Here is a 21,566-nt window from a genome sequence, read left to right as displayed (position 1 = left end):
TAATTATAGTTCATAGTTGTACTTTTGTAGAGTAATTCAATCATTATTGTAAGTTAGATATTTTGGGTTATTAATATGTTAAATTTCTTTCATAAGATATAAAACAAATAAATTATATTGTAAACAGACTGTTTACTATTTATTACAAACCACAACCAAGCCATGCAATGATACATAGTTCAGATTAATTAGACCATTTTTTAATGGTCTCACTGATTATTGTTTATAGTAGTTTGGATTGTTGCAGTTCGAATTCAAACTGCATTTTACCGGTTCCGATAAACAACCCTAAGAGAGATCAATGATTTCAATAACTATTTAACTATTCTCAAAGCATTAAGAAAATATGTTGCACTCTTCCACCAAAGTCCAAATTATAAAGGCAAAGCCAAAAGAACTTCCATTAAACTTGTGACTACATAGACATTACATAACCCATCACTGTAGTTTTTCAACTACATCTTTAAAACACAAAGTTTTGACCTATAAAGGAAACAGAAAAGAGAAAAAAAAAACATGGAAGATTTTTTCATCTTCAACAATGAGATCTTACTACAAATGAGGAAAACAAGGTGATGATAAATTTGGAGTCATCAAACGCATATCTATAAGCTAGCATATTGCCTTGAACAGATAAGCATAGAGTGAGAAGGGGAGGGTATTAGAGGAAGGACATCACAACTGAACTTTTCCCCCATCTTCAAATTGTGAAAAACAGAAATTTCATTTAGTCTTGTGCCTTTGCAATCTGAATATGGGCCTTCCCATCATGTTCCATCTTCATGGAAGTTCTAACATAGTCACCATATTTGATCTTCTTGTACAAGGGAAGGGACCCTTTTGTGTCTATCAAATGACTGAGTGGTCCAATTTCCACCTCATCTAGTGGAACAAAAAATGTTGCATAAGATAATCTTGTCTTGGACTCATTTGTCACAGCTCTATGCTCTACACTCTTGTACATGCCATTACTCAGTATCTGTCATTTGAAGCAACAAAATGTTTGAACTTAAAAAAAAGAAAAGATTGCTCAATCATCAAAAGTTTAACAAAACTAACTATATAACATTACCAGGTACCTCAGTAACATCTCCAACATTAACAATCAAAGCGTTTGGAATAGCCTTGACCGGCACCCATCCTCCTTGATGGCGAATCTGTAACCCGGTCACATCACCATCTTGCGTGAGTATTGTTATGGTGCTTGTATCAGAGTGTGGACTTATTCCTAGCACCTTTTCTGGTGTTTGGCATGGAGGATAGTAGTTCACTCGCATAGCTTGGACAAGTTCTTTATGCAACCCTATAAGAGAATCTTTCTCCATTCCCATGATCAAAGATAGTGAGCCTAGTAGCTCCATTGCTACTCTTTTGAGTTCTGTGGAATAAGCCTCCATAGAATCCCTATGTTGATGCAACATTTTAATTAAACAAACAACAAAGCTAGAGAATTTTGCATAAAATTGTGAGAATCGAAACTATAACATACTTGAATCTCTGTGGTTTTGCTGGCCAAATGTCAAGATTCCTAAACCAGGAAGGGTAGACAAGCATTATCAATGTGTCTGACCAATCTAATATCTGATCTTCAGATACTACGTATGCATGTCCATAGCCTTGTATGTCATTTGGAGGCATCGAAATCTTGTTCTTCTCTTCTAATGGCAGTTCAAAAAACTCAGCTGAAGCATCTTTCAGACCCTGCAATACTTTGCTTTCAACTCCATGATTCACCACCTGAAAATAATATATTCAATTTGTTTATTTCAGTTTGAGGTATCTACCATTATAAGAATGTTTTTAACTTTATATCAAGCCTAAAAGAGAAGTATCCCAACTAGCTATTCTCTGTACCCAAGTCTATATAAATATACTTTTTGTAATATGACATGTATTACCTGGAAAAATCCCCATTCTTTACAAGCCAAATCAAGTTTCAATAACTCCTCCTTGTCCCCATTCGAGAGCAATGATAGATCAATTACAGGAACTTGAGATGAAAGATGAGATAAATCTGGTCTAGCATGCATTTCTTTTTCATTTCTTAAATATCTTTCAGGGACCTTAAGAGGGTCCTTCAATACCATTTCTTGTACATTTGGTACTTGTAGAGATGGTGGATAAGTTGGTTTATTATCACCCATAATTACTTTCTTTTCCTAAACTTTGATGTAATCAATATTCAGGAATGAATTTATACATGACGACTTTTAGTAATTATTTCGCTACTTGGCCTTGTTTTGTAGCAAAAGTATATTTTGATTACATAACTTGAGAGATTCTTTTAGATAGAACGGCTTAGTATCTAGATGGGACGCCAGCACAAGACACTATATTGAACTTTGTTTATATCTCATCTAAGAGAACTTTTGTTTATGTAACATGTTTTGTATTGGACAAGGCTAGAAGTTCTTAGTAGGATTTTCTGTACAAACACTATTACTTGAAAACATAATACCGTATATTTATATGTGATAATTGAGCAATTGAAACTAGTTTCACTTTTCGATTTTTTTTTATTTCACCTTTGGATTTTTTTTTTTTATTTTGCCAAGTGATTGGTATATTTAGACAGAAAACAAAGCTTTTGGAGCCATCAAATTCATAAGGGTACAGAGTCTTATTTCCTACTATTTTCCATTCTATTGAACAAGTCAAAGACTGGTTCCTTTGCTTATGACACTGCAGATTTTATGAACTTAAACAAGAGCACTGGTTCCTATTATCAAATGTTTAGCTAGAATCCATAACAATATAATTCTGGTCAGAATTTCTTAAGTATTTTTCATTAACCTCAAGAGGTTCCTTCAAGACCATTTCTTGTACATTTGATACTTGCAGAAATAGTGGATAAGTTGATTTATCATCCGCGGTAAATGAAACCATATGTTTCAAATCTTTTCCTCAATTTAGACTTAACAAGAACTCAACCTCGACTGAGTTTACACATGAAGGATTTTAGCTCTGATATCTCTACTTAGACTTGTTTTGTAGCAAAAAAGAATAGTTTGATCTCCTAACTTGAGATTCCTTGCCTTAGAACGGCAAGAGTATAATGTGTATCAAGATGAGACACCAGCACAAGACACTAAAATTGAACTTTGTTTATATGTCAATTTTTTCTTTTCTACGATGTTTCTAACTTTGTTTTGGGACCCCAAGAGAGAAACTTTTGTCTATGTTTGCTCTATATTTTAACATATGTAAGATTTTTTATTGATAAATATTAGGAGGGTTAAAAGTAGTTTTCTGTTATGTTATATATTTACCAAGTTCTTGATTTGTTTTAGACAGTAAACTTGACTAACCTTCAAATGGTATAGTCTGATTGTAAACCTTTCCATACATTGAACTCTGGTTTACTCTATTTATAGTATTATAATGATTGTAACATAGGGAAAAAAAGAACAGAATAAAAACCCTTCAAATTTTCCTTTTTTACTTTGAGCAAATACAACTAATTTCCAAGTGATTAACAAACATAATTCTATTAGACTACAAGTTGATTACATTGAAATTGCACATCCCAGAAGATTACTTTGTCCATCTTTGGCACACTGCATCATAAACTTCTAATAGACCATTTAACCGATTATACTCTGCTATTTAATCAATAGAGCAAAACCCAAAAGATCAATATAAAAAAGTGTATACATATAAATATTTATATGAAGACCTCCAATGAGTAATGTGATCCTAAGTTCCACATTGTCACTTTCTTAATTACTGTTGCGGAGGGCAGAAGGTGATGACATAACGAGTAGCTCTACACTTATTAAGGCTAGTAGAATCATCAAAAGCATAACTATAAGCCTTTGGACAAATAGCCTTAAAAAGATGAGCAAAGAGTGTTGGCTTGCAAGTGTTTGGATTGGCATAGTTTCCAGTACAACAGTACTTAGCTGATTGCATAGCCAAGCAAGCACTCTTACACCCCACAACCCTTCCACCACTCCTCACTTCCAAAGCAGAAGGGCAACAAACATTCAAATCCACTTCACAAGACGCCACTCCACATCCAACCCCACCCCCTACAGGCTTCATCGAAACAGGCAAGTTAAAGCCATCCACAAGGCTGACATCATAGAAATGAAGTGGTGAAGATGAAGAACCAAGTGTCATTTCAACCACCGTGGCAGGCGGCTCCCCACCACTGCCTCGGCAATGCAATTGGTTTGCACAGTCACCAGTTATGCATGATCCTTTCCCATTGTTGTCAAAGTTGCAACCCTGCCTACCCCATATCCTCCCAGACCATTTCTCTGGGACATCAAGTACTACTTCCTCACCACTTCCTAAGTGAAAGCCTCCATCTTTCGGGGTGGGCTGCCCCGCACTGCCAAGCACACCAGGCCATATATTCTCATTGCAGTTGTTTACTAGAATCAATTGTGCCCCATCTGTAAACCACAAGTAAATACAATTAATGAATGGTTAGATCAAATAAAAAAAAACTCATAGAAGAGTTGTACTGAGAAAAGAAACTAACCTGAAATGCTCAGAGAGATTAACAGAAGAAAAGGGAAGAGAATTGAGTAAGTTGACATTATTGTATCTTATTTTCAGACTTGATTGAATATTAATGCTGCATACTTAGTGATTTCAAACACAACTACAAGCCTTTTAAGCAAATATAATTACTATTGAGAGTAGCCAAAAGATGTATTAGATTTTGTTATTATTATTATTATTAGTATCCGTTTCTTTATAGTGATGTGATAATTTTTACTTTTACTTTCATGACAAAGGGCATATATGCTTTCCTTCTAGTGCAGGCTTTCTTTATATGAGAGCACTAATTAAACTTCAATAGAATCAATCTTTGAAAAAGGACTAGAAGATAACAATATTAAACTGTAGGTTTGTCCATAAAAAGGAAACTAAAGTTACTAAAAATCTTTTCTGTATGAATAAAAGTGGATATGCATATACAAATAATTATTTGAGTATTGTTGCAAGTGGGAAGAAATAGGAGTAGGAGGAGTGAGATGAAAGAAATGATGTGATTAGAAACATGACTTTGTACCTGGAAGTCATGGTGTCTAGACTAAAGATATTCTTGTGGATTAGATTTAGTACAAACTCATTGGAGCTTCACCTGGTAATTTTATGTGTATATATATATTTTTAATTAATATCTTTTTAATATAATGGAGCGTGAGTGGTTTAGGAATATTAATGATTCTAGTTTGGCTTTAACTGTCCATAAAGTTATAAGAGTAATCTAGCTTCATAATTGTACAAGATAAAGTTAATTCAGCAAACATAATATTTGTTCATTGTTTGGGTCCGTTTGACACTTAGACTCGCTTAGACCGGATAATTTTAGTAAAAATTGGTAACTAATCCAGTTAATACTATCTGTGTTAGATTATTTATTTCATTTAGCTGTGTTGGATTATGGATAAGAAAAAGAGCATTGTTATAGGGTACCAAGATGCTTAGTACTTTTATAACATAACGTCGTATAATTAGTTAGTGATTGTTTATAATTTTTATTAAATTGAAATAAGTGAGACCAGATATTGAATTGTACCAACAACGACAATAATCCTCATAAGGGTGCTACACACCATGAGTACTCTTTATAATCTATGTTGACAATTTTTATTTTATTTTTAATTTTGTAAATATATTTATTTTTAAAAGGAATTTAAATGGAAGAATGAAAATATTATTTATAGATTTATTATTAAAATTTCATTTATTAAAATTTATGAAAATGTAATATTTAGTTATAAGCTATTAAAGTTTTAAAATGATACTATTTAAAAATAAATACTTTTATTCTAATAAATATAATATAGTATCATAGTATATTTCTTTAAATCGTTACAAATATTTTATCAAAATATTAATAAAATAATATTTGTATTAAATTAATAAGATATTAAAGTTAAACTATTAATTGACATAAATATTTGTTTATTTTTTATTATGTTAAAACAGCATACATTATTTATTTAATTGTTATATATGTTTTATATATTATATATGATATATTCATATTTTTTTACAAAAAAATTATTGCTATCACTATCAATTGAGAGAAGAAATTCCTCCAGATATGTGTTATGTTCAATAGTGAGTACTCTCCTAGTAACATCCTCCCTATCTGCCTCGTCAATAAGCCAAAGTATGGAAGGATCCGCCTTCCATAAGTTGTGAAGGACCACGACATAGGACATCTCCAAGGAGCGAATGCGATATTTTTCTACCTTAGTTATTGCCTTAGTTGCTGCCGTAACCGCGTCTGGAATGAGCTGGGGGTAGTCTCCCTCATTCTACGCATGGCAGCTAAAGCAATGTATGCCTACACACCATTCCCTGGACTCTGGTCGACTCTCTTTTGCAATCTATCGATGGTTTCCTGTTGACGGTCACAGTTACGACGACCCCTTGGAGAAGAAGGCTCAAGTTGCCATGTTTTGTTACCCAGGACTCTGCCTGTTTCTTCTCCTTGTCGTGTTCGGCTTGAAGGTCCTTAATGAGTAAATCCTTCTTTCGGATGTCCTCTTAGAGTGGTTGACTTGTTGGATTTGGGCGGAGATAATCTTAGACTGAAGTAGCATGCGGGCCTCAGCTATGTCCTTCTCCTTTGTGGCCTTGGCCAAGTCCTCTCGAAGAGAGCGTACAATTCCCTCAACTTCTTGCACAATTTTAGCTTTGTGAACTAAGTACATTTTTCGATATTTGGTGTCCCACTTCTCCTCCTCAACCGCCAGCTTGGCCTTGTAATTTGCCTGGATCTTTTGGCTACTGGAAGCCGCCTAGGTCTTGATCTGCTCAACTTTAGCATGTAAGGCCCCATTTTTAACGGTCAAGGATTGAACTTTGACACATAGCTAGTTTAATTCTATGGCCATATTCCCCACTTCTTTGGTGATCCTCTCTACGAACAATGCCATTTAGAGGAAGGAAAGTATACAGAAATTATTAGGCATACTTTGGTAATAAAAGTTGTATCTCAAGTAAGAGTAAATCAAAAAATTGAGGCTAACCCCCTCGACCTGCTGTCTGGCGGCCACCGATAAAGTGTATGGATTGACACTACTACTCACTGCCCGCACCTCTGATGTAAGCTCGCTCACACTAAGGCTCATGTTTTCCAACATGTCTGCAACATAAGGTGTTGGGAATATTTTACCATGATCTAGATTTACTAACACGTATGTTGAATTAACATCCTAAATATCAATTCTCTAAAACAATGAAATAAACACATAAGGGTTTAAGAAAACCTTACATTGATTACAGCGGAATATAATGACTCCTTCCGTTCAAGATCTCTAGCCTTTGATTCCTTTATGTAGCAGAGCATTATCAAGATTTGAACCTGGATCTCTTTCTCTCGTTCGGGTTTGGTTACCACCGTCTTACTCACTATGATTGAGTACTTGACTTGTTATGTGTGGGCACGACACTCACTCACTATAGGCCGAAATAGGTGAAGAACAATGAATGAGGTTTGAAAATCACTAACGAAGGAACTTTCTCATCTAGTTTGGTTGAAGGCATTAATTTGACAAAGTGTCAAGTGGATGAGATGAGAGCATTATGTTCCTTTTATAGTGTTTCAACTAGGGCTTAGGGTTGAATTATATGGATTAAAAAAGAATAAAGTATTGGGAAAAAATCACTTCTTGGTCGTGCATATTAAGGGACCGATTTCTAGTTAGATTTTTGCCACTTTATTTCAACCACTTATTCTTCTTTTTAATAATAACATATTTTCCAATTCAACCTTATAAATGCCAAAATTATTTATTTAATAATTATAATTAATTACTAAATAAAATTGTCATTTATGTAATTTATTAATTAGACCATACAAAGTCTCTTAATTAACAAATTGACCCCAAAACCTCTTTTCTTCACAATTAAGCCATTGCTTAGTGAAAATTCATAAATAAGACAGTTTAATTTTAGAATTATAATTGATTAATTAAAGGAATATTGGCGGCTAAACCACTTGAACTTTACGGTTTGTAACACTTAACCACAAAAATCAAATTTTTGGCCGCTAGACTACCTAAACTCTGGTTCCGTATTGCTCTGCACACCTCCGTCCAAAAATCACAGTTAAGTGCCACGGTGGACTGTCCATGTGTACACACTTGTACACATGGCAAATTTTTAGTGGTCCACGTAATATCAATTTTAAAAAATAATTATAAATATTTAAAAAAAATTAAAAATCAGAATTTTTTTATTTTATTTTATTTTTTATTTTTTTTACTTTTTCTAATTTAAAAAAAATTAAAAAATTACTTTTCTTTTTCTTTCTTCTTCTTTTTCTGCATATTGGGGATTCCCTTAGTGACAGAGAACCAGCGACGAGTCTCGGGGCAGATAAGGGCGCCTTCTTCGAGGTGAAGTTGGAGGAGGGCGTGGTGAAAACGGCGAAGGAAGTCGTCGGAGTCGAGCATAGAAGGATCAACCTCGTTGGGGAGCTTAGTGTAGCCGATTGAGCGAGCGACCTCGACTAGGGCGTTCCAGTCAATTTTGGAGAACATGGATTTGAGAAAATCGGGGTTTAGTTCAACCTCTTTCTCGACTACTTTCACCACTTCGATCCGGAGAGGTAAGCCATTGGTGACCCCCTTGATGTTAGAGGACAATATGTTATGAGTAAGAAGTCTCATATTGTACAATTATTCTTTCTTCCAAGCTTCAGAGACTGATTTCAACACAGCAAATAAAGCCCTAACCCTAATTATAACGTGGTTCAAAATAAGAGTATCCCACATCGGCTGGCTCTTCTTGCGCCTCTCTGAAGGTTGGAGCTTGTTCGGATACTTTCAAGAACTGTTGAGTCAGTTATGTTTGTTTGAGTTAGTTGGGAATTGGTTAGGTTAGTTGGTTAGTCCAGCTGTATATTTCTGTTATTTTTGCTGTATCATTTTGCTTCCTCGTTACTTGGTATAAGTAGCAAGCATTGGTGTTTGTACTGATTTGATTCATTCAATCCAATTGATCTTACCTCTCTGTTCTCTCTTTGTTTTTATTTTCTTCTTGTTCAAGCTCCCTCGAGCTGTTATGGTATCAGAGCAGGTTGCTGTGCTCCTGTTATTCTTCATTTTGTTTGTTCTTTGATCTGTGATTACTTGTTCTGTGAATATGGTTCGAGGAGGTGGAGCTCAAGGTCGTAGCAATGGAGTCCATACTCGAGCGAATCGTGAAGCTGAAGATAATTCTTTGAACTCGAATACGTTCTCAGTTCTTGGAGAAAATTCGAGATCGACAACTGCTAATGATTTGTCGAATCCCTACTTCCTTTCAAATGGTGATAAGCCAGGTGTCGTGCTTGTTCCTAAAATTCTCAAAGGCAGTGAGAATTATAGCACTTGGAGAAGATCTATGCTGATTGCTTTGGTTGCTAGGAACAAAGTCAAATTCGTTAGTGGAAGGTTACCACAACCTGATGAAGATCACGATGACTACGATAGCTGGTGTCGATGTAATAACACCGTGATTTCATGGATCTTGCACGCCATTTCTGATGAGATCGCAGACAGCATCGTGTATCTTGATAATGCAGCAGAAATCTGGGCTGAGCTGCATGAACGATTCAATGAGAGGAACGCACCTCGGATCTTTGAAGCCAAGAAGACGATGCAAAGTCTTGTTCAGGGATCTAATACTGTTACAACATACTACACTCGTTTGAAATCCCTTTGGGATCAGATAAGAGAACTTCGCCCACCACCTGTTTGTTCTTGTGGCACAGTGAAGGTGATACAAGAGTATCAAGAAGAGGACATATTGCTTGAGTTTTTGGTTGGATTAAATGATTCCTACAGTCTTGTTAGGTCTCAGATTTTAATGCGTGATCCTCTTCCAAGCGTTAACAAGGCTTATGTTGTTGTTATACAAGAAGAAAGACAGAGAAATTTGACAAATAGCTACAACAATACTACTGATCAGGATAAAGGAACTCCAGGAAACAATGGACAGTTTGCTGGTTCAGGAAACAATGGGCAGTTCGCTGGTGCTATTCAACCGTTCAGATCTAAGTACAATTGTACTCACTGTGGAATGAATGGACATTCAATCGAAAGATGCTACAAGCTGAATGGATATCCTCCTAGACATAAATACCATGGAAAGTTTCCTAATTGTGATGCTAAAGGAAATCCTGGAAAACCAGCAGGAGTTAATTTTTCTGGTGCTGATGAAGGCAAGGCCGAGGAGCCTACAATGGAAAGAGATCTTATCTCTAGTTTGTCAAGTGTTCAATGCCAGAAGTTGGTGGCTATTCTTGCTCAAAAGGCCACTGAGAACAACACTCAAAATGTCTCTAAAGATCAGCCAGTTGTTTCACATTTTTCTGGTATGAAAATCTCTACTCCTAGCTCTTATTGGATTATTGATACAGGTGCAACACATCATGTGTGTTATGATATCAATTTATTCAAAAATACTACTGTCAATACCAGATTAAAAACTGTTTTGATGCCTAATGGATTGCATGCTGAGATTTCTTGCATAGGAACAGTTCATTTGAGTCCTGAACTTTTCCTTAAAAATGTTCTATATGTGCCTTCTTTTAAGTGTAATTTGTTGTCTGTCAATTCGTTAACAGCCACAAATAATTGCACTTTCTTGTTTTCTGATGATGATTGTATCATTCAGGACACTTCCAAGACCAAGGTGATTGGGATGGGTAGAAAATTTGACAATTTATACTACTTGAATATTGATCAAAGCTGTAATAAGAATCTGATTTCTGTTGCTGCCACTTTTTTTGATTCTAAAATTTCCAATGAAACTGTTTGGCACTATAGATTGGGCCATCCATCTTGTGTAAAAACTCATCCATTGAATAAAGCTTTGAAATTTCATGTTGATTCTAATTCTTTGTTTCATTGCTCTATTTGTCATTATGCCAAACAAAGGAAACTTCATTTCTTTTCAAATCATAATATTGCTGAAAAGTGCTTTGATCTCATTCATGTTGACATTTGGGGTCCCTATAACACTTGTCCCATTGAAGGGTATAAGTACTTTATTGCCATTGTTGATGATTGTTCCAGATATACATGGATTAAGCTCATCAAACAAAAGTCTGATGCTCAGCATGCTATACCCCAATTCATTACTCTTGTTCAAAATCAGTTTGGTAAGACAATCAAGGGTATGAGGTCTGATAATGAAAAAGAATTACAGTTCAAAGACTTGTTCAATGAACTTGGGATTATGCACTATCATTCTTGTGTGCAAAGACCTCAACAAAACTCTGTTGTTGAGAGAAAGCATCAACATTTACTCAATGTTGCTAGGGCTTTACTCTTTCAATCTTACATTCCTTTGGTATATTGGGGAGATTGTGTGGCTACTGCAGCCTATTTAATTAATAGAACTCCTACACCTAATCTCAAAGGCAAGACACCTTTTGCTATTCTTCACTCTAAAGAACCAGCCTATGACCATTTAAAAGCTTTTGGGTGTCTAGCTTATGCTTCCACTTTGAGTCAAACAAGGTCAAAATTCTCACCTAGGTCTGCCCCTTGCATATTTTTGGGATATCCTCCAAGTGTAAAAGGTTACAAACTGCTTGATTTGAATAAAAATCTCACTTTTATTTCTCGAGATGTTTATTTTTATGAGCATATTTTTCCTTTTGTCTCTACTGGAGGTATCTCACCTGCCTATGAGAATTTTTTTGCCTCTTCTCCACACATTGTATCAGATATTGCAGATTATTCTCATGTTTCTGCACCAGGTATTACTTCTGTTCCTACAGAACCCTTGGGTTCAACAGCACCAGGTACTGTATCAGGTGAGTTTCTTTCTTCTAACTCTTCTGATAATACTCCATCTCAGTCTCCACATATTCCTGCCTCAGTTGAGTTATCTCACACTGATTTTACTAAACTTGTTGTGCATTCTGATCTGCCTGGTACAGCAGATATTTCTTCTCATGATTTTTCTCATACCAGATCTGGCAGGGCAGTACATAAACCATCATACTTGAATGAATACCATTGCTATCTTGCTTCTACCAATTTGTCTAAGTTGGCTAAAGTTTCTTTTGTGACTACTCATCCTTTGTCTCAGGTCATTGGTTACAACAAGCTATCTTCAACATTTCGAGCTGTTATTCTGGCCATTTTGAGACATTTTGAGCCTGAGTTCTTTCACCAAGCTCATGGTATCCCTGTTTGGGATAATGCAATGGACACTAAGATAGAGGCTCTTGAGAAGAATCATACATGGATCATTATTTCTTTACCCGAGGGACACCATGTCATTGGTTCTAAATGGGTCTACAAGATCAAACTCAATGCAGATGGCAGTGTAGAAAGGTTCAAAGCTCGGTTGGTAGCTAAGGGATACAATCAACAAGAAGGGATTGACTACACAGATACTTTTGCCCCGGTTACTAAGCATGTTACTGTAAAGTTAGTCCTTTCTCTTGCTGCCATTCAAGGCTGGCATTTACATCAATTGGATGTAAATAATGCCTTTCTACATGGTGATCTCCATGAAGATGTGTATATGTCTATACCTCAAGGGTAAAGACTTAAGGGGGAGTTACCACCAAATGCAGTATGCAAGTTGCAAAAGTCATTGTATGGATTGAAGCAAGCTTCAAAACAATGGTTTGCCAAGTTCTCAAGTGCTTTGAATGATGAAGGATTTCACCATTCAGCAACTGATCATTCCTTGTTCATAAAACATTTCAATGTAAATTTCATATTTCTATTGGTTTATGTTGATGATGTAATTCTTGCTAGCAACAATTTAGTGGAACTTGAAGCTCTCAAAGCAAGGTTACACACAAGATTTCAGCTAAAAGACTTAGGAAATTTGAGGTATTTCCTAGGACTTGAAGTTGCTAGATCTGAGAAAGGGATCTTTGTTTTAGAAAGACCTTATGCACTTCTATTGTTGGAAGATCTAGGCTATCTAGGTTCCAAACCAGTGAGTACACCAATGGAAGCAAATCTCAAACTTGGGCTTGATGAGAAAGAGAAGTTGGCCAATCCAACATTATATAGAAGGATAGTGGGAAAGCTACAATATTTGACCATCACAAGGCCTGACATTTCCTACTCAGTAAACAAGCTAAGCCAGTTCTTATGCACACCTAGAGTCACTCATCTACATGCAACACAAAGAGTTCTTCAATATGTTAAAGGGACTCCTGGACAAGGACTTTTCTTTGCTACCAATACTGAAGTGAAGTTATATGCCTATACTGATTCAGATTGGGCAGCATGTCCAGATACAAGGAGGTCAACAACTGGCTTTTACATTTTTGTTGGAACGTCCATCATCTCTTGGAAAAGCAAAAAGCAACACACGGTTTCAAGGTCCTCTGCAGAGGCTGAATATAAAGCCATGGCCAATACCACTTGTGAAGTGGTTTGGCTACTTTCTATCCTCAAAGAACTTCAAATCAAACATGAAGGACCTACTTGTTGGGTTTTATGCCCTAAATAAAACTCATTTCATATAATCAGATTTACTTATTAATAAAGATCAGAAATAACATTTTATGTTGCATGGTTCACATGATTTATTTCATGATTATATGTATATAATGTATGAATTCTTTTTAAGTCCTAAACATATGAGTTGGTTAAAGATTATAGTGTTGTCAGCACAGTGGAATATAATCTTAATCATATGTTCAAAAGTTTATTCCCTGATTTGTCAGAACACTGGATTTAGACTGACATGGTATAATCAGCAATAGGTATTCTTACACCTTGGAAAAGTGTTATGTCCTTTCCAGGACATTGGCAAAGTTTACCAGTATCGGATGTATGGAGTATACATCGGAAGGGACCGATATTAAACTTTGATTAGATATGTTAAAATTTACCGTAATGTCTATTCAATTCAATATCACCTATTGATCTAGATCAAATGATCTCAATCCTGATATGGTTAGGTTCAATCTCAAGAGTGTTATTCGTGTTCTTTGATTTGTTAAGTTAAGCCTACTTTTGGGTTAGGGTGATACTTACATTTTGGGAACACGGTAGTGCAATTGAGTGGGAGCGCTAACATAAATATGGAATCTATAGCTTCTATTTGGCAAATAGAAGTAAAGGATGATTTCCTTCGAGCTTAACCAAACGAAGATAAATGGTGGAGATCTCATTTCACTTAGGTGAAATATCATTTATACAGGGTTAAGTGTTTTAAGGATAAAATACATTGTAGGGTGTTACGGTAATTTAATCCCTTTACAGTGTAAATCATCTATATAGAGGATCATTGATCACATTAGGGTTATAACAATGGATAACTAATGACGTGTCTATATCGTGGAACATATAGAGCGTTTCTATATGATTGAGAGTGCAATTCCAAGTTCTAAGTGTGGATTCAATGAGGAATTAATAAGTTAGGGAATTTACTTGGTAAATTCGGTTCGAATTATTGGAAGCTCGGTTATATAGACCCATGGTCCCCATACTAGTTGAGACCATACTGCTTGTAAGACTCAGTTAATTGATTTTAATTAATCAATTAAAATTCTAAAAGTTAGACTATGTCTACTTTATGAATTTTCACTAAGCAAGGGCAAAATTGTAAAGAAAAGAGATTTTAGGTTTATTTATTGATTAAGAGACTCTATATGTCTAAATTAATAAATATATTAAATGGCAATATTATTTGATAATTATTTCCAAGTTATTAAATAATTATAATTGGCATTTAAATGGTTAAATTGGAAAATTGGCATTTTTGAGAAAATGGGAATGGAAAATAACAAAATGGGAAAGTTGCAAAGTGAGGCCCAATACCCTTTGTATGACCGGCCCTATGCATAGGAAATTCCATTTGTAGTTTCCATTAGTTTAATGCCATACAATTCTAACCTAAACCTAGAGGGTTTTCTATAAATAGAAAGTGTTGGCTTGAGGAAATACACACACATCTTTGATGACTTTATTTCTCTCAGAAAAAGCCTCACACGCCTCTCTCTCTCTTTTCTTCTCTCTAAATTTCGAAACTTTGAGTGAGATGAGTAGTGCCCACACACATCAAGTGGTACCTCAATCATAGTATGTAAGACTATGGAAATTCTGCGTCAAAGAAAGAGATTAGAAGATCCAGGTTCAGATCTTGGTGATGCTCTGCTACAGAAAGGAATCAAGGGCTAGAGATCTGAATGGAAGGAGTCATATTATTCCGCTGCACCCACTGTAAGGTTTTCTAACTTTATATGTGTTTATTTTCATTGTTTTAGAATTCATATTAGCTTGTTAATCCAACATACTTGTTAGTAAATCTAGATCCTGGTAAAATAATTTCCAACACTACTTTACTTTATTGTGATAACAAGTCAGCCCAACACATTGCAGCAAACCCAGTTTTTCACGAGAGAGCCAAACATATAGAGATAGATTGTCATCTAGTTCGAGAAAAGGTGCAACAAGGTGTCATAAAGACAGTCCATGTTTCCACAAGAGATCAAGTAGCAAATATCCTAACTAAGCCCCTTTTTCCAAACCAATTCAACAACTTTAAAGACAAGATGGGATTGAAGAACATATTTTCTCCATCTTGAGGGGGAGTTTCAAGAACTGTTGAGTCAGTTATGTTTGTTTGAGTTAGTTGGGAATTGGTTAGGTTAGTTGGTTAGTCCAGCTGTATATTTCTGTTATTTTTGCTGTATCATTTTGCTTCCTTGTTACTTGGTATAAGTAGCAAGCATTGGTGTTTGTACTGATTTGATTCATTCAATCCAATTGATCTTACCTCTCTGTTCTCTCTCTGTTTTTACTTTCTTCTTGTTCAAGCTCACTCGAGCTGTTAGATACCTTGGGCCTTCACGCTCGGAGGGTCCGCCGTAGCGACGAGAGACTCCGTGGCTTTTGGCATTGGGGAAGGCGTAGGTGCAGAGAGGCTTGGATGAGGTGATATTAAGAGAAGAGGAAAGAAGATGAGGGGTTCTTAGGAGGAGAAAGTGTGTTGTGGGGTGTGAAAGCTGAGTGATTGTGGATTTGAAGTTGGAAGACGATGAAGAAGAAGGTACTGTGGAGTGAAGTGATAATGTTTATTGGGCTGGAAAGAAGAAAGAAGAATAAGAAGAAAAAGAAAAAAAAAGTAATTTTTTATTTTTTTTTTAAATTAAAAAAAGTAAAAAAGAAAAAAAAAATAATTCTTTTTTTGATTTTTTAATTTTTTTAAATATTTATAATTATTTTTTAAAACTAATATTACGTGGACCACTATAAATTTGCCACGTGTACAAGTGTGTACACGTGGACAGTCCACCGTGGCACTTAACTGTGATTTTTGGACGGAGGTGTGCAGAGCAAAACGGAACCAGGGTTTAGGTAGTTTAGCCCCTAAAATTTGGTTTTTGTGGTTAAGTGTTACAAACCGTAAAGTTCAGGTGGTTTAGCCGCCAATATCCCTTAATTAAAATTAATTAACTAAGTTTGCAAGCAGTATTATCTCAACTAGTGAGGGCACCATGGGCCTATATAACCGAGCTTTCAATAAGTGGATCTAAAATTCACCAAGTAAATTCTCAATTGATTAATTCCTCATTGAACCACTATAGAACATGGAATTGAATACACTCTCAGTTATATAGAACACTCTATACGTACCACGATATAGATACGTTATGATTATCCATTGTTACAATCCTAATAGTCAAGGATCCTCTATAGATGATCTACACTAAATAGGGATAAATTTACCGTTCTACCCTTCAATATATTTTATCCTTAAAACACTTAGCAACCTATAAATGATACTTCAGTAAACTAATATAATTACTGAAATGAGGCCTCAATCATTTATCTCTATTCAGCCAAGCTCGAAAGAGATCATCGTTTCCCTTTTAAAAACTTATAGAAGCTATAGATTCCATATCTATATTTAGCGCTCTAACTCAATTGTACTATCATGTTCCCAAAATGTATGTATCACCCAGACCAAAAGGTAGGCTTAACTAACAAATCAAAGAACACAAATAACACTCTTGAGATCGAACATAACCATGCCAGGATTGAGATTCATAGACCTAAGATCAACCATTGATATTAACTTAGAAAGATATAACGGTAAGTTTATGATATCTTATCTAAGATCAATATCGATCCCTTCCAATGTATACTCCATACATCCGATACTGGTTTACTTTGCCAATGCCCTAGAAAGGACATAACACTTATCCAAGGTGTAAGTATACCTATTGCAGATTATCATGCGAGTCTAAATCCAGTGAATTGACAAATCATGGGAATTAAACTTTTGAACGTATAATCATGATTATATTCCACTGTGCTGACGACACTATAATCATGAACAAGTAAATATGTTCTGGACTTAATAGAATTTATACATTAAACATAATCATGAAATAAATCATGTGAACCATGCAACATAAAAGTGATTTCTAATTTTTATTAATTAGTAAATCTGATTATATTGAAATGGGTTTTATTTAGGGCACAAAACCCAACATAAGGGGCAATAGCTCTGCCCACCTTAGGTATTAGATTTTGGCTCACTGCAGTCAGATCCAACACAGGGCCAGGGGACAAAGGCTGGTGGACTCCCTGAGCAATCTCGGCTGTCTTGATGGAAGACATTCGAGTAGCCCGTTTCTAAAGATTTACATGTTCCTGATCATGGCACTTTCTCAAAATGGCGGCCTTTGTGAGGTATTTGTGGCCAAGAATAGATAGCCTCATGGGGAAGGAGAATCCTAATGAAGGAACCGTACCCTTTTATGGCGGGTAAAGGTGGGCCAGCAGAGGCTGGCCTAGGAGTTGTGTGCCTGGGAAGGGGTTGCAGTGTAAGAGACTGAGATGTCACAATCTCCAATTGACAAGGAGATAGAGACTGCTACTGCTAAGGTAGAGGCACTCGTCCAGATTGTGATTGCGACAGCTGTTGTTATGGTTGTTGTTGTTGTTGTTGTGTTTGTTGGTGCTGTTGTTGTGTTTGTTGGTGCTGTTGTTGTTGGTGGTGTTTGTTATTATTGTTGGTGCTATTATTGTTGTTGCAGTGGCAATGTCGAGTTGGTCGACAGTACATCAGTTTCCCTTGGGTCTGGGACTGAAGACATGACCCTCTTTGCACTAAGATCAGGGGAAGTATTTGATCCCTTGCGCTTAGACTTAGTTGGAGTCCCCTTTGGGGGAAAGACAAGGCCATCCAAGCTATACCCTCCACGTTTGGTGTGGTGTCCAGGATTATCTCTCATGTCAGGGGAATTATTTGAGAGGGCTGCTCTCCCAGAGCAGCGAGAACCTCAGATGCTTTCGAGGAGGTGCCAGGTCCCTTATCCCCACTAGCGAAAGTAGGATGGCCTAGTGCAGCAAGTCTAGTCTTGATGGGAGGAGAAATATCCCAGACGTCTAACGATGAGGAAGTCGAGGGAGAAGGTGGTTTCCCAGTTAGTCTTCCTCTTGACTTTCTCTTGGGATTTCCTGGCCACATCCATGGCAACTGAGATCTGGTTATTCCAAGACTTCAACATTGCAAATTATGGAGTATCTGCACATAAGACGACAATACGAGTAAATAAGAGGAGCAATTGCAAGTCATGCAATCATAATGAAAAATAGCAACAACAAGAAGGAGAATCTAGTGAAAAAACTTGTGCGTGGATGCGATCGTTCAGTGAAGTACTATATGGTTGTCGACAAGCAAAAGATAAAATGCTCCTATGACCAATGAAACTGCCATATTCCTTACATTCAGGCAGAGACATAACCATCAAAGGGTCTACTCTGACAATTTCTGAAGGAGTCCCCGAGTTTCTAGGGCTCCTAACTAATTGGTCTACTCTGTCTATGTAATCCTACATGGTGTATCTATGGCGGTTTATGCTTAGGAAATATTTATCAAATCCTCCATGAGTCCTCCGGCACATGGGACTCAGGCTGGGGGTACAGAGGATGCAGAAGGGTCCATTACCTCTTCCCGAAGTACTGGCACCTAGTGTCCCCACATCATGGTAGGTAGTGAAAAATCTCTCTGAGATCTCTTCTTCCTCAGGCATAGGATCAGGATGGCGTGACATACGATATGAGTTTAGGGCATTGTTGTTTTTGGCTGCATTTGTGATTATAACAGCCAAATCAGTGGCAATCGCCTCCTTCACTTTCTTGGGAGGTTGGCGCTGCCCTCGGAGGCTAACTATGTCAATACTCTGAAACTTTGTGATCAAGTCAAACCTGCAGAGGAGTTTAGTTGTCATTAGGTCCCCAACCTTCAATTGGTCTTCCGAAAAGGCCCTGTATCAGGCTTCTTACTTGGTTATCTCCTCCGTCCTAGCACACTGAGAAGAAAGCTCTGCCATAAATCAAAAAATGTCAGCCCGAGTACAAAAATTGGTAAAGTTTATAAGTAAACAGAACTCTTGGTGAATAGTTAGAATACTTGGGAGTTGGAAGCTTAACTGAAGAGATGGCACTTTGCTGGTAGGAAACCTGAAAGAAAAGAACCAATATTCTTAGAGTTCATGAGTGCGATCCATTTGGAAAATAGGGCAGTAAGAATTTGGGCGCTTATCCAGTTGGAAGAACCCCAGCTTTGACCTATTGGTCCTCATAGGATTGGCCTTGACACTATAAAAGTAAAGGATCTCCTCCAGGGAGAGAACCTCCAGTTTGTTGATTTTTCAAAACACGTACCACTCAACCAAGAGCCTATATGATGAGGGAATCAACTGGAAGGGTTCAATCCCAATTTTCGCAATCATTTTTTCAAAATAAGTTCTCAAGGGAAGGTGAGCGCCACTGGAAATATGGGACCAATTCCATGCACTGAACCCATCAACACTAATGGATGCAGATTCTCCAAAGATGGAAAGCATGTGCCACATTAGTCCGGGGACATTACAGAGGCCAACAACCTCAGAATACGCTTGCAACATCCCATAAGATCGAAAGTAGTTGGCCTTCTCGTCCATTTCCCATACGGACTTAGGACGAAACTGCACCGGTGAAGGAATTTCAACCCCTTCACCTCTCCTGTTATCCGCAGAGAGATCTCTCTCAGTGATGGGTTCATTTTCTGGAATGGTTTCTAAGGCCCCTACAGGTTAAGAAGTTGCCATGGAGGCCTCGGTTTGGTCCTGTCTCGCGAAAAACCTTTCAGCAATTGGAATAGGTTTACCCTCGACAAACATGGATGTGCTTGCGAGGGGGTCTTCGTTCAAATCCATGTTTACAAAGGAAAAGGAAAATTCTTTGAAACAAAGAACGGGTATGAAGACGGGCTTTCTTTCACACACAATATCTTGCTATACGGCACAAGAACAGTTCTAGCCCTAACCTAAGCAAGAACCTTCTTGCCCTAAACGTGAAATGCCAAAAATTTAGGCAGGGGTTAGTGCACTTACTTGTCGAGTTAGAAGGGGTGAGTGGTGTGTCAAGAAAGCCTACCTAAAAGCTCTAAAGCTAGTTGATGCAGCGGTCATAGTTAACTTGAAAATCAAATGTTCCCCCTGAGGAAGAACTTTGTCGGTCCAGTTGGAGGGGAGCAATGTTTGGGAAAAGTTCCGTTTGGATGACGAGTAATCGCTGGATCATACCTTCTAATGCTTCTTGCATGCAAAGGATGGCAGAAAAAGGAAAAAAGAAGTTGTAGGGAAAATATGGAGTTTTGAATAAAAGAAGTAAAAACAACACCACCAAAGGCGATTTATATTTAAAAAGAAGATAGGACTATGAAATATCAACGATTCAAAATGTTTGTAATGGATCCCACAGCTAGGGAGATGAGAAGTCTCGTATGATCGGGGCCCACCAAAATGTCAAGGTCCCTTTCTGAATGTCACTGAGTCGCCAGTATCACTCCACCTTTTTTGCTAAGCATGCCTTGCTATACACAAAAAGGGGCAAGAAATACCTTCTGACATGTCGCGTGGTTACCACGCAAGAGGAAAAAATGTCATAAATACCCTCAGTAGAATACAACTCATTTGGGGTGTGTCCGCGACCTAAACCTGCAACACGTGTCAACGATCAACGTAAGAGACAATAGCAAGCTTCCGTGATCCAGAGGATCTCGAAAGCCTGGGGGTAAATGTTATCCAAGTTTTCATTAATTAGACACGTGGCGTGATCAAAGAGAAGGATATGGTCACAACACAAGTCATACTAGGTAATCAAGAAAATGAATGACTCCCGGACCTGAAAGGCAAGGAGAGGTAATGGCCTTCGGGAGAACTTCCCTTAGTAAGGAACTTGGAAGGCGATAAAGGTCTTAGAGACATTGGCCATATCAACACCTTGCAAAATATCACCTTGTAGACGGTTACACCTTTTTCTGATACATGATCAGATTTTGTCCCCCATGCCAATTCATGGTAGTGCGCGTACGCACCCTCAAGTACGCTCTTTGCCCAAGGTTAAAGACTATTTGGCAAAGGAGAAACCTTTGCACGACACGTGTCTAGGATCGTACAAAATTCCTCACAAGTGGCTATACACCACACAATGAAGAAGGTTTCTATCAGCCAATGGTTAGACCGTCCTCTCACAGTACATACCTTAGTAGCGTGTGGAATACAAAATCCTAGGTAAGTAAAGGGTATTCCCTTTACCCCATGTGTGCCGATAAATAGTCTT

At 37.1% G+C, this 21,566-nt stretch overlaps 3 protein-coding genes across 3 annotated transcripts; all 3 read right to left on the bottom strand.

The window, feature by feature from the left end:
- Positions 1 to 690: 690 nt before the first annotated feature.
- Positions 691 to 2,144, bottom strand: LOC115696275 (oxoglutarate-dependent flavonoid 7-O-demethylase 1-like). Its single transcript, XM_030623185.2, has 4 exons — positions 1,899 to 2,144; positions 1,490 to 1,737; positions 1,080 to 1,404; positions 691 to 979 (listed from the first exon to the last, which is right to left on the bottom strand). Exons 1-4 carry the CDS (start codon positions 2,142 to 2,144, stop codon positions 728 to 730), a joined length of 1,071 nt encoding a protein of 356 aa, XP_030479045.1. The 3' UTR covers positions 691 to 727.
- A 1,271-nt stretch (positions 2,145 to 3,415) lies between these two features.
- Positions 3,416 to 4,889, bottom strand: LOC115696837 (thaumatin-like protein). The gene is made up of 2 exons (XM_030623721.2): positions 4,490 to 4,889; positions 3,416 to 4,400 (listed from the first exon to the last, which is right to left on the bottom strand). Exons 1-2 carry the CDS (start codon positions 4,545 to 4,547, stop codon positions 3,724 to 3,726), a joined length of 735 nt encoding a protein of 244 aa, XP_030479581.1. The 5' UTR covers positions 4,548 to 4,889; the 3' UTR covers positions 3,416 to 3,723.
- A 1,542-nt stretch (positions 4,890 to 6,431) lies between these two features.
- On the bottom strand, positions 6,432 to 8,645 carry LOC115696276 (multifunctional methyltransferase subunit TRM112 homolog A-like). The gene is made up of 2 exons (XM_030623186.1): positions 8,302 to 8,645; positions 6,432 to 6,759 (listed from the first exon to the last, which is right to left on the bottom strand). The coding sequence occupies exons 1-2, from the start codon at positions 8,643 to 8,645 to the stop codon at positions 6,432 to 6,434; spliced, it is 672 nt and encodes a 223-aa protein (XP_030479046.1).
- Between the last annotated feature and the right edge of the window lie 12,921 nt (positions 8,646 to 21,566).

The sequence above is a fragment of the Cannabis sativa genome, chromosome 7 (assembly GCF_029168945.1).
Source record: "Cannabis sativa cultivar Pink pepper isolate KNU-18-1 chromosome 7, ASM2916894v1, whole genome shotgun sequence".
Lineage (NCBI taxonomy): Eukaryota > Viridiplantae > Streptophyta > Magnoliopsida > Rosales > Cannabaceae > Cannabis > Cannabis sativa.
The sequence above is the reverse complement of the archived record's forward strand: the minus strand, read 5'-3'. Positions and strand labels throughout refer to the sequence as shown.

Bases quoted from the DNA above. Each gene is read 5' to 3' on its own strand.
- LOC115696275 (XM_030623185.2), bottom strand. From the start codon at position 2,144: ATGGGTGATAATAAACCAACTTATCCACCATCTCTACAAGTACCAAAT. The intron at 1,405-1,489 runs GTATGTTATAGT...GCATCAACATAG, and splicing joins GCAAAACCACAGAGATTCAA to GGATTCTATGGAGGCTTATT. The intron at 980-1,079 runs GTACCTGGTAAT...TTCAAATGACAG, and splicing joins ATGTTGGAGATGTTACTGAG to ATACTGAGTAATGGCATGTA.
- LOC115696837 (XM_030623721.2), bottom strand. From the start codon at position 4,547: ATGTCAACTTACTCAATTCTCTTCCCTTTTCTTCTGTTAATCTCTCTG. The intron at 4,401-4,489 runs GTTAGTTTCTTT...TGTGGTTTACAG, and splicing joins AATCTCTCTGAGCATTTCAG to ATGGGGCACAATTGATTCTA.
- LOC115696276 (XM_030623186.1), bottom strand. From the start codon at position 8,645: ATGAGACTTCTTACTCATAACATATTGTCCTCTAACATCAAGGGGGTC. The intron at 6,760-8,301 runs GCAGAAAAAGAA...GGCGGCTTCCAG, and splicing joins ACTAAGGGAATCCCCAATAT to TAGCCAAAAGATCCAGGCAA.